Below are 19,935 nucleotides of genomic sequence, written 5' to 3'. Positions count from 1 at the left end.
GGAAGGAACAAGTGGCTGAAACTCTGTGGCCCAGGGCTGGACCAACAGCACAGAGGGTAGGGCATCTGCCTTGGATGCAGCCAACCGGGTTTGATTCCCAGCATCCCCTGAGCATCACCAGGAGTAATTCCTGAATGCAGAGCCAGGAGTAACCTCTGTGCATCGCCGGGTGTGACCCCCCCCCCAAAACAAACAAACAAACAAAAAAAACTCTGGCCCTCTTTTTTTAATTTTTTTATAAAAGTGTTTTAGATTACTGAAAGTTCAGATTGAATAATAAGGAAGAATCAGAAAAATCCCATGTACTCTTTACCTAATGACCCTAATGGAAACGGTTTGCAAAGTTATAGCATTATATCGTAACCAGGCTGTTGGCATTGATACAATGCACTAATCTTATTCGTATTTCTCATTTTACTCGCACTCATTTCTGCATGTGTATTTTGTTTTATACAGCTTCATTGCTTTAGAACAGTTTCACCACCACAGAGATTTCTCTTTTGGTGAGGTGGGGTGCTCAGGGCTTACTCCTGGCTCTAAGGTCAGCCTGGCAAAGCTCAGGGTGCCAGAGATTGAACCTGGGTCAGCCACACACAAGGCAATCTCCCTACTGTTGTGCTATTGCTCCAGCCTCTCCACAAAGATTTCTTATATTGTCTTTTAATGCTCAACTCCTTCCGCACAACCTAATCCTGATCCCTAGTCTTCATTTCTACAATTTCATCAGCTAGAAAATATTATAAAATGAAATTGTGTAGCCTATACCCTTTTGGTATTGACTTGTCACTTGTATAATTCCTGGGAGAAACACCCATGTTCTGTGTATCCATCCTTTGCCCCTTTTACTGCTAGGTAGCATGGCCTGGATGAGCCAGTTTGTCTAACCACTGATCTGTTGAAGAACATCTGAACTGATAGAAGCTTTTAACTATTCTCAGTAAAACTATAAACATTCATGAACACTTTACTTCTCTAGGATAAATCCCCAAGAGTATAATTCCTGGGCTGGGTGGTAATTATATGTTTAGTTTTATAAGAAACTGCCTTATTATTTTCCACAGAGACTTACCACTTTATATTCCAAGCAATAAATGTATGCATGATCTTGTTTCTGTGTATCTTCACCAACATTTGATGGTGTCACTGTTATTTGCTTTTGACAGTTCTTATAGATGTATAGTGATGTGTTATTTTAATTTTCATTTACCTACTAGCTAATGATGCTGAACATATTTTTCAAATGTTTTTTGCCATTTGTATGTCATCTCTGAACTTTTGCATTTTTATTTCTCTATTTAATTCTTTTCTACTCTGAGGTTGGGGTTGCCAGTAAATTGCCCATGAAATTTATTGCAGTTTACTCTTCAATAAAAATAAAATAAAATAAAATAAAATTAGAAGAACTGCTACCAAAATAGAGAACATTGCTTATAAGAGTTCTCAGCACTGTGCTAGAATCTCTCGGAATACAAAGATGAATGTGACCAGAAGCTTAATTCTGAATTTCTAAGATTATCTGTTACTTTTAATTGGAAAGAGAAAAGAAAAAATAGAGAGAGGGAAGACTAAGTTTCTTAATCGCATATTTTCAAGGAATGATACCTTTTTGAAATCAGGAGGTGACCATGAGTGATGGAAGACTCCTAGAACACACGGGTCAAGGATTCAAATTCAATTTATGAGTTATTTTCAATATGCATAGAGTTTGTATAACTCAATTAAAAATGCAAACTAAATTTCAGATATATAGACAAGATATAAGAATAGACAAATACAGAAAAATACAAATTACCAATAAGCGTATGAATGGATATTTCATTTTCACTCTTCTTTTGGGGAGGTCACACCTGGCAATGCACAGGAGTTACTCCTGGCTCTGCACTCAGGAATTACTCCTGACAGTGCTCAGGGGACCATGTGGGATACTGGGAATCGAACCATGGTCGCCCGCGTGAAAGGCAAATGCCTTATCCGCCGAGCTATTGCTCCAGCCTCTCACTTTCACTCTTAACTAGAAATTAGAACCAAAATTTGACAAGTGAAAATTTATCAGATAGGTAAAAATTGAAAACAACGTATGTCAGTATTTATGGGATATTGGAAAGGGATCTCCCCAGATATTTCTGCTGGTAGTATTGATACAGCCTTTCCTAAAGACAGAGAGGAATTATCCAATGAAACTTATAATACACATCCTTTGATAAGGTACTCCATTATTAGGATTCGGTACCATAGACAAATATGTAAGGATATATGAGCTAAGATATTCTTTGTAGCATTGAGTGTAAAAGCCAAGTTTTATAATCAACTAACAACATAGCATTGAAAAAAAAAAAAGCAGAGTACAGAGAAGCCATAAAATAAGCAGAATCTACAGCCCTGACATGGCAGAACACTGTAGGAAATCCAAGACTAAAGAAATCCAATGTAGGAACATATGATTATAGCATGATTTAATTGCCAGCGAGGTGTGAGTGGGTGAATGGATGGGAAGATTTGTGTTTGTAGGCCAAAAAAATTTCTAGTCTGGAAAAATACAGTGACCTAATTTGTAAAAAGTTACAAATTTGTAATTTGTAAAATGTTACATATCTGAGGTGAAGAAATGCTTAGCATGAGGGAAATGGGACTTCTGATTTTTTGGCATTTGTTCAGTGCTTGCAGTGATAATAATAACATTTATCATTTACTTTTTATTTAAATAAACATTACTTTTTAATAATTAATTGAATCTTACTGTTACTTGGTTTTGATTTGGGGGCCATACCTGCAGTGTTTGGGGACTTTTCCTGGCTCTGTGCTTAGAAGGTGTTCCTAGCAGTGATCTGGGACCATATCACGCCCTCATAGAAAGGTCCTCCCTCATGGAAAGCATGTACTTTTCACCAAGATATAATGATTTTATCATGTTTTGAAAAGAAGTTAAAAAGCTAACCCGATCCCATGTGATCACAAAGTGTGTGCTTAGATAGTTGTATAAAAAGAAGATACGGTAGCTTTGCTTAAAGAAAATTTAAATAGAGCAACAGAAAAACCTCATTTTTGTTCCTGTTGTCCTCTTCTGTACCTAGAATATTTATTCCAGTGGTTTCTCCCTGGTTAATTCATTTTGTTTAATTGATAGTGTTTACTGGAGTATAGTGAAAAACTATTTTGTAAATATCTCCAGTTGTGATTTAGCGAGTGTAATATCTCCCCCAATGAATCGGCTGTGAGTGGGGAATTAGTAAAGGAGATACAGATCTGAAGAGTAGTCTGTCTGTGGCTTTACTTATCTCTACAAGAAACCTTATTTCATATTGATAAAATTTGAAATCTGTCCTGTAGCCCTTTCCAATTGTTTGTTGTTGTTGTTACTGTTTTAATGAGGTAGAAAAAAAAAACAGACCCAGCCAGCCCAACTCTCTTTTTCTAGTAAATTAATTTTAAAGCAGATTCTTCAACCCAAATAAAAAGGTGAGGGTGGATGGAGCCATATTCTGACTCAACATGTCCAGTTTATTGCTTCTAAACAGTCAGAGACTCCATACACATTGAAAACAGCAAACAAACAGACAGATCAACCCAGAAAAAATGATCAGGTGAAGTAGTAAGCTAGCCATCACCTTCCTTGCTTATAAACCCCCATTTAAATCTACATTTAATATTTGCCAACACTACTCTATTACAAATTAAGATTTATGGAACTGTGGCAAAGATTGCACAATAATAAGGAAAACAGATTCATCGCAGGTTTTTGAAATGTACCTAACAAACTCAACGTCTTGCAAAATAACTTTCTTATTCAAAATGGAACTGGGAATTGTTCAGTGCACAATGAATCATCTTTTGGCAAGTACAATAGAATCTTTAGGGACATTTCACAGTCTCCTGTTCAGTTGTAAGGATGTTTTTAGCTTTCATAGGTAGGAAAGAAGGTAGCTTGTATAGCCATCATATTGTTGCTAAAATTGTACAGTAAAGATTTTTCAGGGTTGCTATTGCAATAGATCTGCTTTTTTCCCCTTTCTCTTCCTGTTTCTTTACTGAGAGCTGCTTTGTTTCTCAAAAAAAAAAAATCTGGAATTACTTAATGCTAATGTTTTCTGGTTTTACTATTTAGCCAGTACTCAAATGTTCAACATTAATGTAGGAAACTCCCTTTTCCTTACCTCATAGCCTTATATTTATTTAACTGTTATTTTGCAGAAGAAAAGCCTCTTCTTTCCCTCTCCTCTCCCTCAGAGTATTGCTTTAATTTTTTTTGTCACACATAAATTATTTTGCTTTCCCTTTTTTTCAGGAGGCTTCCGAGCTGCCCTTGGATGATTCTGAAGTGACCGAGACTCCAGCAGCCATGGACGTGATTAAATATGAGTATCATGTCCTATATTCCTGTAGCTACCAAGCACCGGTGCTTTACTTTAGGGCAAGCTTTTTAGGTAAGTCCCTGTGAAGCTCACTCTAAACATTTAGATGGAATGCAGAAATCATGTTTGTAAAATCATCCTTGAAGAAGCAACAGAGTTAAAAAATACGAAAGCTTTGGGTGAGGTAAGGTCTTACCAGTAAATTTTCTCATGTTTTAGAAAGAGTATTGAGACTTCTGAGTGAATGATATCATCCCAGCCTGAAGTCTGATCTTCAGATTCTTGGCCTCCTGCCCAACATTGACTAAGCCCCCCTGGCCCTTTTTCTTTACTTTAAACAAGTAGGAACAACTTAAAACTACCAGTGTTTATCTGTTTCTAACTTTACAGTAAAAATTTTTTTTTGCTATTTCAAGCGATCCCTTTAACCCAGAAGCCTCCCATACCTTCTCCGGCAAACGCTAATAATGATTTCAAGAACTGTTTGTCAGTTCATGTAAGCTAGACTTAAAAATAGTACTAACATTTCCTTCGGATCTCTATACATCTCCAATGCCTTAGTTCCTGCGATGCTGTTACTCAACTCATTCCCCTTGCCAAGGTGGAACACGCCGTCTCTGAGGAGGCCTTTGCTAATAAAGCTTCTTTAATCAGCAGGCACATGGAGTTTTCCCTCTACTGCACAGCCCTGACGGTTCCCCTTTAAGTCTTCCTCCTAAACCAGGTCTCCGTGGGGACACCCTGTGGCCCTGGGCACAGGGACGGGGCACCGTCTCCCCAGACCCTGAGTTCATTTCTCCCATGCTGCCAGGCCTTTTCAGCCACGTTTTGCATTTTGAACAGCCTTCTAACTTTTTTTCTGGATAGCTAAGACATCTGAATTTAGCCCGTGATATTTTATTTTTAATTAAAAAGTAGCTTAAGCTGCTCTGAATGTGTATTTGGTAGATTTAATCACTTGCTGCCTTATATTGTTTAATGGTCTCTAATTTTGCAGTGTTGGCGGTTTAACAAGCACTTAGGATTTAAAACACAAGAACAAATTCTCATAGACTCCCTGGTGAGAAGATTTTAATCTGAGGTGCAGTTCCTAAGAACTGACAATTTGGGGTAAATTTTCAATATGGGATGTGGGGAATTGAGGACACAGATAGTTCACAAATTCACAAACTCTTGCTTCAGATTTATTCTTATGATTATTATGGGCCATTAGAACACTCACTTTATTGTGGTTCCCTTTGGTTTGGAGCCCAGAGGTTAAAGGAGGTTTAGTTTCTGTCAGTGAGCCCCATTAGACTGAAAAAGTATATATTTATTTACCAGAGGGGAGAAAAATGTCTTCCTTGGTTTGGGTTGGCAAAGGCCCCACCTCAGAGCCCCTTCTTCATTCAAAGACATGTGGAGCTTCAGGTAGAGGAAATAGGACACCACATCTCCAATACTGTACTTTCATATAATTAGTATTCACCATAAGCAGTTAATCACCAGAGAAGAGCTCCCAGAGACAAAACAAGTTGTTTAGCTTGTCAGCATTAGGGAATCGGAGGTGTTGAAACATGACTGCTTCTCGCTGGAAGTGGGTCTTGCCGAGACCGGTGGATGAGCTCATATGTATGCTCTGCTCTTGTGTGCCAACAGCTCCCCTTACAGTACGGCACAGTAATTGTTCCTGCAAGTCCAATTATATTTTAATGAAATATGTACACTTTCTATAATCCTTTCTTCACGATGCTTTGCTTTTCCTTAAAACAAACAAACAAGCAAAACAGTCCAAACTGAACAAGCATCCTTGGATTCTAGTTATATGTTTTTTTAATCCTTTTTTTTTATTATTAGAGGAACACCCAAACAAGTCATTGATTGTGTGTGTGTGTGGGGGGGGGGGGAGGGCAAGCATTCCTATTCACTTCTCATCCCCATTTTGTGTTGAAAAAAATGATTATTAGGAAGTTTTAATTTCAGAATTCATTTAGTGATTGTTCAAGTATGTTAAACTATCAAATTTAAGTTTTGTAAAATCTATTGAATGCTTTTCTGTAACAAAATATAAAAAATAATTTTTTTGTCATATAGAAAACTTCTCTTTTCTATATAAAATAACCTAGTAGATATTCTAAAACTATATTTTCCTTTACTCTAAAATTAGCATTTTTTATTGTCCCCTAATTGGTTCTCTCTTTTTGTGATATCTGATTATTCTGGAACTCTTCATCTATTTTTTTAATGAGAGCTTTATTACTGTGTTGAATGGATTCCTAACTCTTCTTCTTACTCCAGGTCCAGATTTTTCTCTTTTTCAAAGAGTGTTTCGACCTAAATAGAGGTTAACTATAAAAATTCTTGCCTGAGGTCTCTCTTTTCTTTCTCTTCCTCTCTCCTTAAAAGAAATTTTTTTTGGTATTTCTTCAAAAATAGTTCTCTTAGTCTTGCTTTTGACAAATACTTAGAATTTTTTACATTTATTAAAAAAAATTATTTTTCTGCTTTGCTCTGAGTTTTTTCCCCTATATCTCTTCTTTTCCCTACCTAATTAAAGCAAGTAGTAAGCAATTCCCATTTAAATTGGCACTTCCTCTTTTAATTCATTTAGATCCTAAGAGAAATATTTTTTCTGTTTCTAGAAATGTAAATTCATTGCCAAGCCATTTATTCTCACTCTTTTGCATTGTTTTGTCCAGCATATAAGCTACTGTCTAAGACTCAGCCAACATGGCATTTGCACTTGTCACTTCCAAGTCATATATCACATCAGATCAAAAGCACATCATGGGACAGCATCACACCACATATCATATCACAAGTTACATATATCATATAAAAAATTGTACTTAACAAGATTATGTGTTTACTCACTCTTGGGAGGAAGGCAGTTAATAGTCCCCGAAACTTTCTGGCTGTTTGTGAATTTATTACATCTATGACATGCATATATGATTTATCTTCTTCATTTTGATACCCACAGTCTCAACTATGGTATAATATCAACATCTACTTGAAGAATTAACCAATTCTGAGTAGAGGCCCAAGAAAGAAACATTGGAATGTCCCTAACTGGAACTTCTCTGATGGTGATCAGGAAGGAAGTTAGACTATTGTCTCCCAGAGACATAGGACCCAAGCTCCTGATAAACCTTCCAAATGTGACATTTCTCAGAGACTGAGAAGTAGTTGACTAAAGCAATGGGAAGTCCTTGGGGACTGTAAGGTGGGCATCCAAATGACTTTGCAGCAACCCCCAGTTCTGGAAATCAAAGGAAACAGTTTGTTTTCCTTTGATCCTGGAGACAGACTGTCATGTTGAAATAGCACTTTACTTTGGAGTGTCTCTTGTTTTTACTTGGATCTTTAGGTGCTCAGTCACCTAAAAGAGTAAATTGCATTCAAGACTAGAAATAAGTCTGGATGAAGTGAAGACATAAAGAAACTATGAATAATTTACCCATTGTTCTTTTTAAAACTCCTCCCCCTACTCTTGGCTATCTGGGGTTTGGGAGAGGAGCTTGTACATGGTTGGTACCTTTTTGCAACCCAACACTTTTGTCAAGTTTGGATGGCAAACTTTTTGGAGTGACTCGTAGTTTATGAAGTCCACATTTATAGAGTGACTTGTAGTTTATGAAGTCTATTCTCAGAAAACAGTGACAACTTCAAGTGCCCACTGTTTCCCACTCCCTCTATTCATTATTTTTGAAGCAGAATGTGTTACAGTAACACATTCTGTAGCACCTGTGAAGCTGGCAAAATGATGTCTGTATATAAAAAGGTAAAGGCCCTCCCGTTGATCATCGATTTGCTCGAGCGGGCCCAGTAACGTCTCCATTGGAGACTTTGTTGTTACTGTGTTTGGTATATCGAATACTCTTGATAGCTTGCCGGGCTCTTCCAGAGGGGCAGAGGAATCGAACTCGGGTCGGCCATGTTGGCCGCTTATAAGGCGAATGCCCTACTGCTGTGCTATCGCTCCAGCCGTCTGTATATAAACCACCACTTATACTTGTCATTTGGGGAAAGCACTATCCAGCTCCACTCCTCCATGTGACCCATGTGTGCATGTTTATGACAATAAAGTTTTGCAGACCCTACAGGAAATTGGGATTGAAGATCATCTTGATGTGGCTGGAAAGATAGTACAAATGATAGGATGCTTGCTTTATCTGCCTATGATCTCTGGCACCACAAATGGTCCTCCAAGATCACCAAGAATGATCCCTGAGTGCAAAGCCAGGAATAAGCCCTGAGCACAACTGGTATGCTTCCCCAACTCTTCATCCCCACAAAAAAAATCACCTTGTCAAAGAAATACTGATATTAAACCAAGCGTTTCTACCTATCATTCCATCACCTTTCATGCCTCATCTTTCTCTTTTTTTGGGGGGGGAGGGGAGAGACTTGCCAAAAACTGGTAACAAATGCTCAAAATGTAGTGGGAAATGTAAGCATAAAAGCAATGGCTTATCTAGATCCTAAGTTTACATATTGTCCCTATTGTTTCTAGAGATTTCCGGATTTGTTTCAGCTTGAATTTTGATTTATTTCTTCTTTGTCTTTCTTCCTTTGTTCTCAATCACTATTGAAAAATAGACTGAGTGGTTCTTTTCATTTTCAAAACATTTAATTCTGTGTCTGACATATGGGTTCTTCTTGGAAACCATTTTGACATATTTCTTTAATTAGTCAGAAGAACTGCTTTTGAATAAGAAAGGAAACATTTCTTCCATGCCACAACTGAATCCCTGATCTTTATGGAGAGCTATTCTATTATTAGTCATAAGAGTAAGGGTACAGGTTAAAAATATAACCCAAATAGTTAATGTGGAAGATTTATTCATTTATAATACAGATGGAGGACACTTATGGAGAAACAGGGCAAAAGAAGTAGGCAAAAAAAAAATTCCTTCATGAAGACTGCATGAATCAAACCAAGATAAAATCTAGCATAAAGGGAGAAAGGTGGAAAGCTGGGAATGAGATCAGTGTGCCAATCATCAAGGGGAGAAGGAGAAGGCTTGTTCAGGCTTGAATCACGATGAAGTCTTTGGAGTACAGAGGAGAGAATGATCAGAAAATATGAAAGATGGAAGTGGTAGAAGTTAGAGAATAAAAACAAAATACCCAGAATTGTCCAACAACATGCTGGAAGTATCAGGTTAGTGTTTTAGAAGAAGATGATGGGAAATCAAGGGAAAGGGAAGATGGCAGAATGTGGCTAGAGAGAACGTGGCCTATTTGTGGGGAAAGGCCAGTTTGGAGAAGGGGTTGCCTTAAGATAAATAGTGGAAGACATAATTGAAAAGAGATGTTGAGGCCAAATTGTGGGAGAGATAGTAGATAGGAAGGGACAGCAAGATAAGGAGAGAAAGAAGAAATCCAGGACTGGCTCAGTGGTAGAGCACCTGCCTTACATGTATCAGGTCCTGGGTTCAATCTCCATCATTTTACACACAAATATACACACACAACACACATATACACACATATACATGTATACTCACACACAAGTACACACACACATACACACAAGCACACACACAGAGTCACAGAAGGAGAGGGTGAGGGAGAGAGAAGAGGAGGAGAAAAGAAAAAAATTTATGAAAGAATAAAATTTTAATCAAATGAATTGGTCCTGTTTGTATCAATAAATTTATACAATAGAGATAATGAACTAGACTGTTGAAAAACTCAAGTATACAGGTTTTGTGACAAAAATCTGAAAGAATAAAATTTTAATCAAATGAATTGGTCCTGTTTGTATTAGCAGTAAATTTATACAATAGAGTTAATGAACTAAACTGTTGAAAAACTCAAGTATACAGGTTTTGTGGGCTGAAGCGATAGCACAGCGGGTAGGCGTTTGCCTTGCACGCAGCCAACATGGCCAACTCGAGCTCTATTCTTCCACCCCTCTCGGAGAGCCCGGCAAGCTACCGAGAGTATCTCGCCCACATGGCAAAGCCTGGCAAGCTACCCATGACGTATCTGATACGCCAAACACAGTAACAACAAAGTCTCATAATGGAGACGTTTACTGGACCCACTCGAGAAAATCGATGAACAACAGGACAGGACAGGACAGGACAGGACAGGACAGGACAGGACAGGTTTTGTGACAAAAATCTCCAGGCTCTCACAGAGTCAGGGATGGACTCCACCCCCCTGCCCCAATCTCCTTGTTCTTCTGGGAGACTTGCAGTCACACCCATGAACTACCTCTGGTGCCATATAAGCTCATTAACCAGCCATGATCAAGAGATTCATAAATAAATCTCAGAAGAGATCAACAAGCTTCAAAGATGCTTCTAGACCCCCAAATCACCATCCAGTTAAAAATTCAACCTTATTCAAAATTTTAGAATTTCTAGAGCGACATCTCAACTCTACACCACTGATATACTAGGAGTAGCACACCACATTGGATGGGATGTAAAGTAGAAGGCAACCAATCCAGATTAAGAAAATATTAACACACAAAGGCTTAACCTGTAACAACATGTTAGTAATCTATTATACAAGGGCTTATTGGCTCCAGGGTGAGAGAGAATAATCTTCACACACTTACTTTAAAGGAAAGCTTTTCTGATCATTTTTAGAGAATTATTCATGACAAGTAATATAAAATAAATTATTTACAGCCTGCTATTGGGGCAGGCTTGGTTGGTGGTTGGGAAAATTGGAAATAATGGTGGCAGGAAGATTCAATGGTAGTGGGATTGGTGTTTGAATATTAAATATAATAAATATCATGAATAACTTTAAAAAGGAGAGAAAATGAGCTAACATGAATACATTTATTTTTCCTGAGAAAAATTGTCATTGACAATACAGTGAGAATTCTGGCAGCTTGTTGGAAAGGAAAAGAATAAGGTGACTTAGAGAGTACTAAAGAGTGAGCAAAATTGAACCTAGTTATTACACAAAGTAGAAAATAGAAAATGACTTGATAATTTAATTTAGTCTTATTTGATTATAGAGAATCTTTAAGAAAGCTCACATATAATGCTCATATTTATGTGAGTAGTTGGTAAATCTAGCCAGAGTTATAATAATAAAATGGAACATGAATTTTTGGTGAATTAAAGAGATTGGGGGAATTAAAATGAAATTTGAAGAGCAAACAGTGGAAGTTATTACAAAAAGTAATGGAAAATTATTTAAGTGATACAAATATATTCAAGCTGAAAGTCCAAATAATAGTGGAAATGTAATGAAAATTATTTGTTGAACCATGTAAATGTTTGAAACTTTGTGGGGAATTAGGGAAGAGACAGGTTGCTAACTTAGAACATATGATGGGAATAAAATCTCATTGGAAAATGAAACCCTGATTTTTAAAATATATTAAAGAAAAAGTGATAAAGAAATATGAGATTAAATTGAAGGGGTCAGCTAATTACCAAAAAAAATTATAACCTGTTTTAGTTAAAACCACATCATATTCACCCTAAATAAGTAAATAAGTAAAGAAAAACATTTCTCTGCTTACTGCTGGCAAAATGAGACTGTTCTAAACATCCCTTGAATATACTTAACTACCTACTTCGTGTGTTTGTGTGTGTGTGTGTGTGTGTGTGTGTGTGTGTGTGTGTGTGTGTGTACATGCAGGTGCAAGGCATAAAGCAATATGCTAAAAAAATCGCTACCCAACTTGAAGCTAGTTTAATGATTTGTTCCTCCTTTAAAGTATAGCAGGTAGTGAATTTGCCTTGCATGCAGCTGACCCAGTTTCATCTCTGGCATCGCATTAGGACCCCTGAGCACCGTCAAGAGTGATTCCTAATTGAAGAGCCAAAAGTAACCCCTAGAACTGTCAGGGGTACCCAAAAACAACAATAACAAGAAAAATAAAGACCCAATTCAGGGAGCCAGAGAGATAGTACAGGGATTAAAGCTCTTGTTTGCATGAGGCTGACCCCAGTCCCTGGCACTGCTCAGACACTCCTATACACTGAACTTGAAGTGGCCTTTGAGCACTTCCAGATTTAACCCCAAAGCTCCCAAAATTAATAGTCAAAAGTGCAGAGTTCTTTAAGTCAAACATTAGGTGCTTTGCTGAGAAGGCATAGACCAATGATTTTTACCTAGTGATCCACAGAATGGGACTGGTTTGCAGAAATTTTGATATCCCTCTCCCCCACCGAAGTTATTGTTGCCTAGTATATAGTACATATCATGTGAGCAAAATTTATATTTTTCAATATTAGTTTGAAAAGCCAACACATAAAATGCTATTTAAAATAATGATCTCTCTGACAATTGGAAATATTATTGCACATGACATGAAAATATTTCTTGCATGTACACATAAATAAAAGAAATCAGAAATGCATGATACTCTCAAAGAACTTATAGTCTAATGAAGGAAATAAGTCAGGTTTAAAATCAGTGCAACCATGAGAAACTGCTCTACATCACTAATCATCAGAGAGATGCAGATCAAAACCACAATGAGATATCATTTCACACCATAGAGACTGGCCCACATCCACAAGAACAAAAGCAACCAATGCTGGCGCGGATGTGGCGAGAAAGGGACCCTCCTTCACTGCTGGTGGGAATGCCGGCTGGTCCAACCCTTTTGGAAAACAGTATGGACGACTCTCAAAAAATTAGAATTTGATCTGCCATTTGACCCAGCTATAGCACTCCTGGGAATATATCCCAGAGAGGCAAAAAGGTATAGTCGAAGTGACATCTGCAATTGTTTGTTCATTGCAGCACTCTTTACAATAGCCAGAATCTGGAAAAAACCTGAGTGCCCAAGAGCAGATGACTGGTTAAAGAAACTTTGGTACATTTACACAATGGAGTACTATGTAGCTGTTAGAAAAGATGAAGTTATGAAATTTACATACAAGTGATACTACATGGAAAGTATGTTAAGCGAAATGAGTCAGAAAGAGCGGGATAGACACAGAAAGATTGCATTCATCTGGGGAACATAAAGCAACAAAAAGGGAGACTAACACCCAGGAATGGCTGAGATTAGTACCAGGAATTTTGCTCCATGACTGGAAGGCCAGCCACACGTGCTAGGTGAAAGGGAAGCTCAGATAGAGAAGAGAGCACCAAATAAAGGGTGTTGTGAGGACCCTCCCAGGGTGTGAGAAGCATGCTAAAAGTAGTCTATAGACCAAACATGATTGCCACTCAATTCCTCTCTTGCAAAACACAGTACCCAAAAGAAGAGAGAGAGAACAAGGGGGAATACCCTGCCACAGAGGCAGGATGGGACGGGGGGGGGGGGGATTGGGGGGGGGATGCTGGGCCCCGTGGTGATGGATGACGGGCAATGGTGGAGGGATGGGCACTTGATCATTGTATAACTGAAACCCAAGCATAAAATTTGTAAGTCTATAACTGTACCTCATGGTGTTTCACTAATAAAAAAAGAAAAATAAATAAATAAATAAAATAAAATCAGTGCAACACGGCCACAGCCCCAGAAGCACAAGGACTTAATGCAGAAAACCAGCAGCTTGGAGCAGAAAAGCGAATGGACTATGCATTAAATGGCACCATCATGCGTGCCCGGAGGGGAAAGGGTGTTGCCCCATTCGCCCTCTCCTCTCTGGAAAGAAAGATGGCAGCCGCACGGGAGCCTTGTGGACAGCAGGTATGAGCCGGGGGTCGGGGGCGACAAAAACCTCATGGGAAGGGGGGCGTTCCGGCCCGTCCTTCATGCCCTACCGAGGTCACCAGTTGCCCCCCACGAGCGGCTCTCCGGCACGGCCACGACTCCAGAGCACAGAAAGCAATCTCTTAATTATCTGACTTTTAGTAGAAATACTTCCAGGGTTACTAAGTAAAATAGCAGAAATCCAACATTTAATTCTTGAACCCAGCTGTAGAAAGCAAATCATTTCACAACGCTTTTTTAGCATGTCTGATTGGGGGGGGGGGGTGAACTCTAAATAATAATGGTGCATCTTTTATCGAAACAATGAATCTAGTCAAAGTAGATAGAGTGTTAACTAGAACTCATCTGCCTCACAGGAATTGGGAGGGGTGGGAGGTGGGGTTTTATTGGGGTTCGTGGTAAAAAATAAGTATTGGTAAAGGGAAATGTGTTTGATATTTACATGACTGAGACCTAAACCTGAAAGCTCTGTAACTTTTCCCACAGTCATTCAATAAATAAATAAATTATAGGGGAAAAAAAAGAAATTGTGGTAAATAAACACAATGGAATATTATGCAGCTGTGAGAAACGGCATTTTGCAGTAACTTGGGTAGATTTGAAAGGTGTTATGCTAAGTGAAAAGAGTCAGAAAGTAAAAGATAAATACCAGATGTTCTTGTTCATGTGAAGACTGTCAAGAAACAAAGAAGGAGATTAAAAATCCCTTGTGTAAACAAATAATAAAACATTAACAATAAAAATGGGAATGAAGAAGGGTAGAAGAGGGCGAGGGGGTTAGAACTATTAGACAATGATGGAAAGATCTTGAAACATTAGTGGAAGAATTGGTATAGTATCTCAGCTACTGTAAAAAAAATGAGTCCAATAACATTGTAAACTATTATATCTCAATAAAAATTAATTAAAATGCATAAAAAATAAAAATTAAAAAATTAAAATAAAAAAATTAAAATCAGTGCAACAGGGGCCAGAGCAATTGTATAGCAAGTAGGGCACTTGCTTTTCACATGATCAACCCTGGTTTGATCCACAGCACACCATCCACATATGGTCCCCCAAGCTCCTCCAGGAGTCATTCCTGAATGCAGAGCCAGGAGTAATCCTTGAGCATCGCTGGCTTTGGCCCAAAAACCAAAACCAAAAAGAGAAATTTTAGCATCAGTAGGGTGCTTCCCTTGCACTCAGCCAACCCAAGTTTAAACCAGGGCACACCATAAGGTCCCCTGAGACCTACCAGGAGTGAAACCTGAGCACAGAGCCAGATGTAAGCCCTTGGCACTGCCAGGTGTGGCTTAAAAATAAATAAATAAAATAAAATTCACTCTAACAAGAATACGTTAAAGACCCTAAGAAAAGTGAAAATTCCCACCCACCAGAAAGAAAGTAGATTGGCGTTTGGCAGGAGCTGATGTGTAAGAAATGGAGTGATGCTGGTCAAAGGGAACGTTAACACATCTCTGGTTATAAGAACTAAATAAAACAATAATCTGTGAACTAAATGAAATAATAATAGACTTCTGCACAAAAATGATGAAGAAAGAAAAATTCTGAGAGTTTAATGTGTGTCTTGGTAGCTACCGTTAATAATACTGTACTCGGATGTTACTAAAAGTACATTTTAAGTGTTTTCAACACATCTAATGTACATACACACAAAAGTAAATATGAAATAATAATTTGTCCATCATTTTCTTACTTGATCATTGTTTTTGTGATGTATAAATGCATTAAATCGCCATTTTGCTAAGCTTACACAATATGTACATGATATCACAACAAAACTGAGGGTGGAGAGGGAAAAATTAAAATAATGACCTTATTTTATTGGCCCATTTTTCCTTTCTTCTGCAGGAGGGCCTAAAACGCTGACTTATTTTGAGCTGGGATGATCAGAAAAGAGTTCTTGGTCAGATATAGAATTCACCCACAATATGGGCATGGACAGACCCAATAAGAAACTCTGGAAAGGGCTGGAGAAATAGTGCAGAGATTAAGGCACTTGCTTTGCACAGAACTGACCCCAGTTTGTTTCCCAGCACTGCATATGGTCCCCCAAGCCCCTCCAGGAGTGATCCCTGAGCACAGAACTAGGAGGAAGCCCCCAGCACCTGAACACTAAAACAAAAACAGAAACTCAGGAAAGGTAAATTTCTATATACCTTGGGTTAGGCAGAATTGGTGGAAATTGCTAGTGACAACAGCACAATAATGTAACTAATATGAATATCCTACTTTATAAAGAATTGTAGAGAGACAAGCAGTATGAGCAGTAAAAGAGTGGGGTCTGGAGTTAGAAAGCCTTGGCTTTGTTTCCTTGGTTCTGCTACTTACTGTGATCTTTGAGAAGCTATTACATTTTTTCTGTTTGTTTGTTTTGGGGACTTGGCATGTAGCAGTGCTTGCCGAATTATATTATCTGATTCTCAAAATAACAGACAGAGAGAAAGAGAGAAAAAGAGAAAGAAGGAAGAAAGAGAGAGAAAGAGAAATCGAAGAATGGGAGGGAGGGAGGGAGGGAGGGAGGGAGGGAGGGAGGAAGGAAGGAAGGAAGGAAGGAAGGAAGGAAGGAAGGAAGGAAGGAAGGAAGGAAGGAAGGAAGGGTGAATGAAAATAATTGTTATATGAAATGGACTTCATTGCACAGTTATCTATACAGTGAATCCTAATGTTTTAGGAATCATATTCTTCAAGCATGTTTAGTGATATATGATTATGGTTTAACTATAGCTTCTTCAACAAGTATTGTGAATATAGCATACCTAATGTTTTCGGAATAAAGGATTCCAATCTGCGAACCATTTTACCATTTCTTAGCAGAACTAGGGCAGTGGCTCAAAGGCTAGTGCATAAGCAGCACCCCAGCATTGCCAGGAGTGAATCCCCAACACTGCCAGGTCTCTCCACCCTCCACAGAAAGCATTTCTCAGTAAAGACGTTCAATGCAAGAATAAGATTATTTTTATGTTTCAAAAAACCAAATGCCCAAAGGGATGTAGAAAACTATGGAGTTGAAGGCCCATTTTTTCTTTTTACTGCGGGAGGCAGCAACCAAAATTTAAGAAACAAATAAATTTATTAAACTAATTGATGCCATATGTAGGTAGAGAGCATGTACCATCATTTGTATTTTTGGAAGTTCCCATTCATATTCCCAGAGATTAATAAATGAACAAAATAGCACAGATAAAATTCCAGTATTAGGGAATAGTGACTGCTACGTATGTACATGGACAATTAACGCATATTTCCAATTTAATATAGTTTCTTGCCCGGCAAGCTACCGAGAGTATTGGATATGCCAGACACAGTAACAACAAAGTCTCCAATGGAGACGTTACTGGGCCCGCTCGAGCAAATCGACGATCAACGGGAGGGCCTTATACATATACATATACATAGTTTCTTGCCAAAGCAGAAGTGAGTTTTCCCCCTTGGTGGAGCAACATCTCTGCCTTGCTGTGGAGCATGATGGTGCATTTTTATGGCCTCCGGAGCTCACATGAAGACAATATACTGGTTAATGACATTTCGCTGTGACAAGTCCACTCTTTTTCATTTTTAGTGACTATATTCAGAATAGTATTCTTAAACTTATTCTAAATAGCTTATAGTCTTTCTCATCTTCACTTTAGGAATTAGGAAGTTGTAGTGAAATCAAGCACGACAGGAGAAAGGTGACTATAAGTATGCTTGCAATCGAGTTAGGTAGAGCCAATGAAATATTTCATGCTGCTATCCGATTCATGAAAACTAATAGCCCTGAGAAATTTAATTTAGAAAGCTGCACGTTTCGAGTAATATATAGATAAATTGACATGTGGGTTATTATTCAATTGAGAGATTTTATATGAAAATGTTAAATTAAATACTAACTGGCAGTTGCTAAAGATTGTACTTTTTAATTATTCTATTTTTCACCTGATGTCTCTTCCTCTTTTGCCATTGACATTTTAGGGAGCTTCCCAAATGTGCTTTTAGGTCATATGTTATTCTTCCAGGTGATGGGAGCACATAGTAGGTACTTCATAAACACTTTTTCTTAAATAAATGGCCAAACTTGCTTTGCTCACTTTGTGAGTCACAGCTGAAATTATTTTGGCTCCAACCTCAATTTTGCTCCGACCTCAGTAGGAGGAATTTTTCTGAGCCTTTCAGCCTTTATGTGATTAATGAGATTTCTAAGCATGTTAAAATTGTTGCTACTGAGTATCTTGAGTCTGAAACTAGAGGGTTGTTGATTGAGTATGCTTATGTCTCTTCTGATTGAGGATTGAGGCCAGACAGCAAAAAATAGAGCCTCTTAGCTTTCTGACTGAAGAGACCTGGAACTGAACATGAAGGTGTTTAATAATGGGCTTTATGAATTTGACCAAGTATGTGTTTATGCCTCAATATTTTCGATATTTTAAATTGAAATTTTGAGGTTTTCTATATATATGTATATCTGTGTGTATATATATATATATTTTTTCAAGTTTCAGCCATATTTAAGCTGTATTTTTATGATGTGGGCCTTTATATGTTTGATTCGGTTTAATGATCATTGTGATTTCTGATGACCCAATTTGTTTCTGGAATCATTAGAGATGGTCATATTTGAATATATTTTGGTGTTAATTGTGTATGGCTTAGTTTTTGTGTTTTTATTTTTTCTGTTTCAAATGAGTTGGTTTAATTTCAGATGTACAGAATAAGGGATAAACCAAACACTTGAGAAAAATACAGTTTGTCAGGGTTCTGGACTAGGTCTACTGGCTTACTTTATGGCAGATTTCTTAATTCCACCAGTGGCCAGGGGCCCTTTCCCGGGGCTTTGGCTTTTAGTTCCTTGAGTTTCTTCTGCTACTCCTTCTGTTTCTGCTTGAATGCCTTCTCTTCCTCATCCATTTCCTTGGCCGGCTTCTTGTGCTGTGTCAGGGGCTTCTTCTAGCCACCTTCATGGCCGGACATGGCGCCTGCTGTTCCCCGCCTGGGCTCTGCCACAGGAAGGCTTAGTTTTGAAAATACAACTGATTAGGTACACATTTGGTGGGTTTGTATTAAAAGACTGCAAAAATAATTTTTAAGTGTCTTTGATCATCCCGCTATGACTACACAAACCAATGATGAAGGCTTAGGGGAAAGATCCCATATTGTACAGCAGGTGATTATCGTCATGCCCATTTGTGAGAGAAGAAGCTACATTATCCAGACTGTCTGGTGTAAATGGTCAGCAAAGATGGGAGAGATTCACACACTGTTGTGGAAGTAGCTTGAACAAGCATATAACGAACCATCAAATTAATACCTGTGTTTTTAAATAGCCCTGTATTCACTGGAGAATTCAATTACAATCACCCACTTTAAAAAATACTATTTTGACGGTCATGGCTCCAGAGGCATGAGGACCTAATCCAGAGCCCTGCAGCTAGTGGCAGAAAAGTGAATGGACTATGCGTTAAACTATAGCGCCATGCCTCCCCGGGAGGAAAAGGGTGTTTCTCCCTTCTGCCATCCCCCACCCTCACCCCCGGCAGCAAGGTGTGCGCTGCCTCAGAGCTTATTGGAAAGCCAGGTATGAGCTGGTGGTGACAGAGCAACTCCAGCCTCATGGGAAGGAGGCTCATCCTTCACACCCTTCCAAGGTCATGAGTTGCCCGCCACGAGCGGCTCTCCGGCACGGCCATGGCTCCAGAGGCATGAGGACTTAATCCAGAGCCAGGCAGAAAAGTGAATGGACTATGCGTTAAACTACAGTGCCATTCCTCCTCGGGAGGGAAAGGGTGTCTCTCCCCCCCTTCCCCTCCCCCCCCGCCCCGCCTGCCCCTGGCAGCAAGGTGGCCTCTGCCTCAGAGCTTATTCGAAAGCCAAGAATGAACCAATGGTGACGGGGCAACTGCAGCCTCATGGGAAGGGGAGCGGTACCGGTTCATCCTTCATGCCCTACCGAGGTCAGGAGTTGCCCCCCCC

At 38.7% G+C, this 19,935-nt stretch overlaps 1 protein-coding gene and 1 pseudogene across 2 annotated transcripts in view; one reads left to right on the top strand and one right to left on the bottom strand.

Annotated features, from left to right (window-relative positions):
• The window catches only part of ATG10 (autophagy related 10), a 307,540-nt gene that overhangs the window by 208,123 nt on the left and 79,482 nt on the right, over window positions 1–19,935 (top strand). For both annotated transcript variants that reach the window (XM_056112566.1, XM_056112567.1), the window contains exon 4: window positions 4,283–4,421. In XM_056112566.1, coding sequence (XP_055968541.1) covers window positions 4,283–4,421 — 139 coding nt within the window. The remainder of the gene's footprint in view (window positions 1–4,282; window positions 4,422–19,935) is intronic.
• Window positions 18,743–18,936, bottom strand: LOC130021768 (translation machinery-associated protein 7-like; annotated as a pseudogene).

The sequence above is a fragment of the Sorex fumeus genome, unplaced genomic scaffold (genome assembly GCF_029834395.1).
Source record: "Sorex fumeus unplaced genomic scaffold, SorFum_2.1 ptg000018l, whole genome shotgun sequence".
Taxonomy (NCBI): Eukaryota; Metazoa; Chordata; class Mammalia; order Eulipotyphla; family Soricidae; genus Sorex; species Sorex fumeus.
This window is presented reverse-complemented; position numbering and strand designations above follow the sequence as displayed.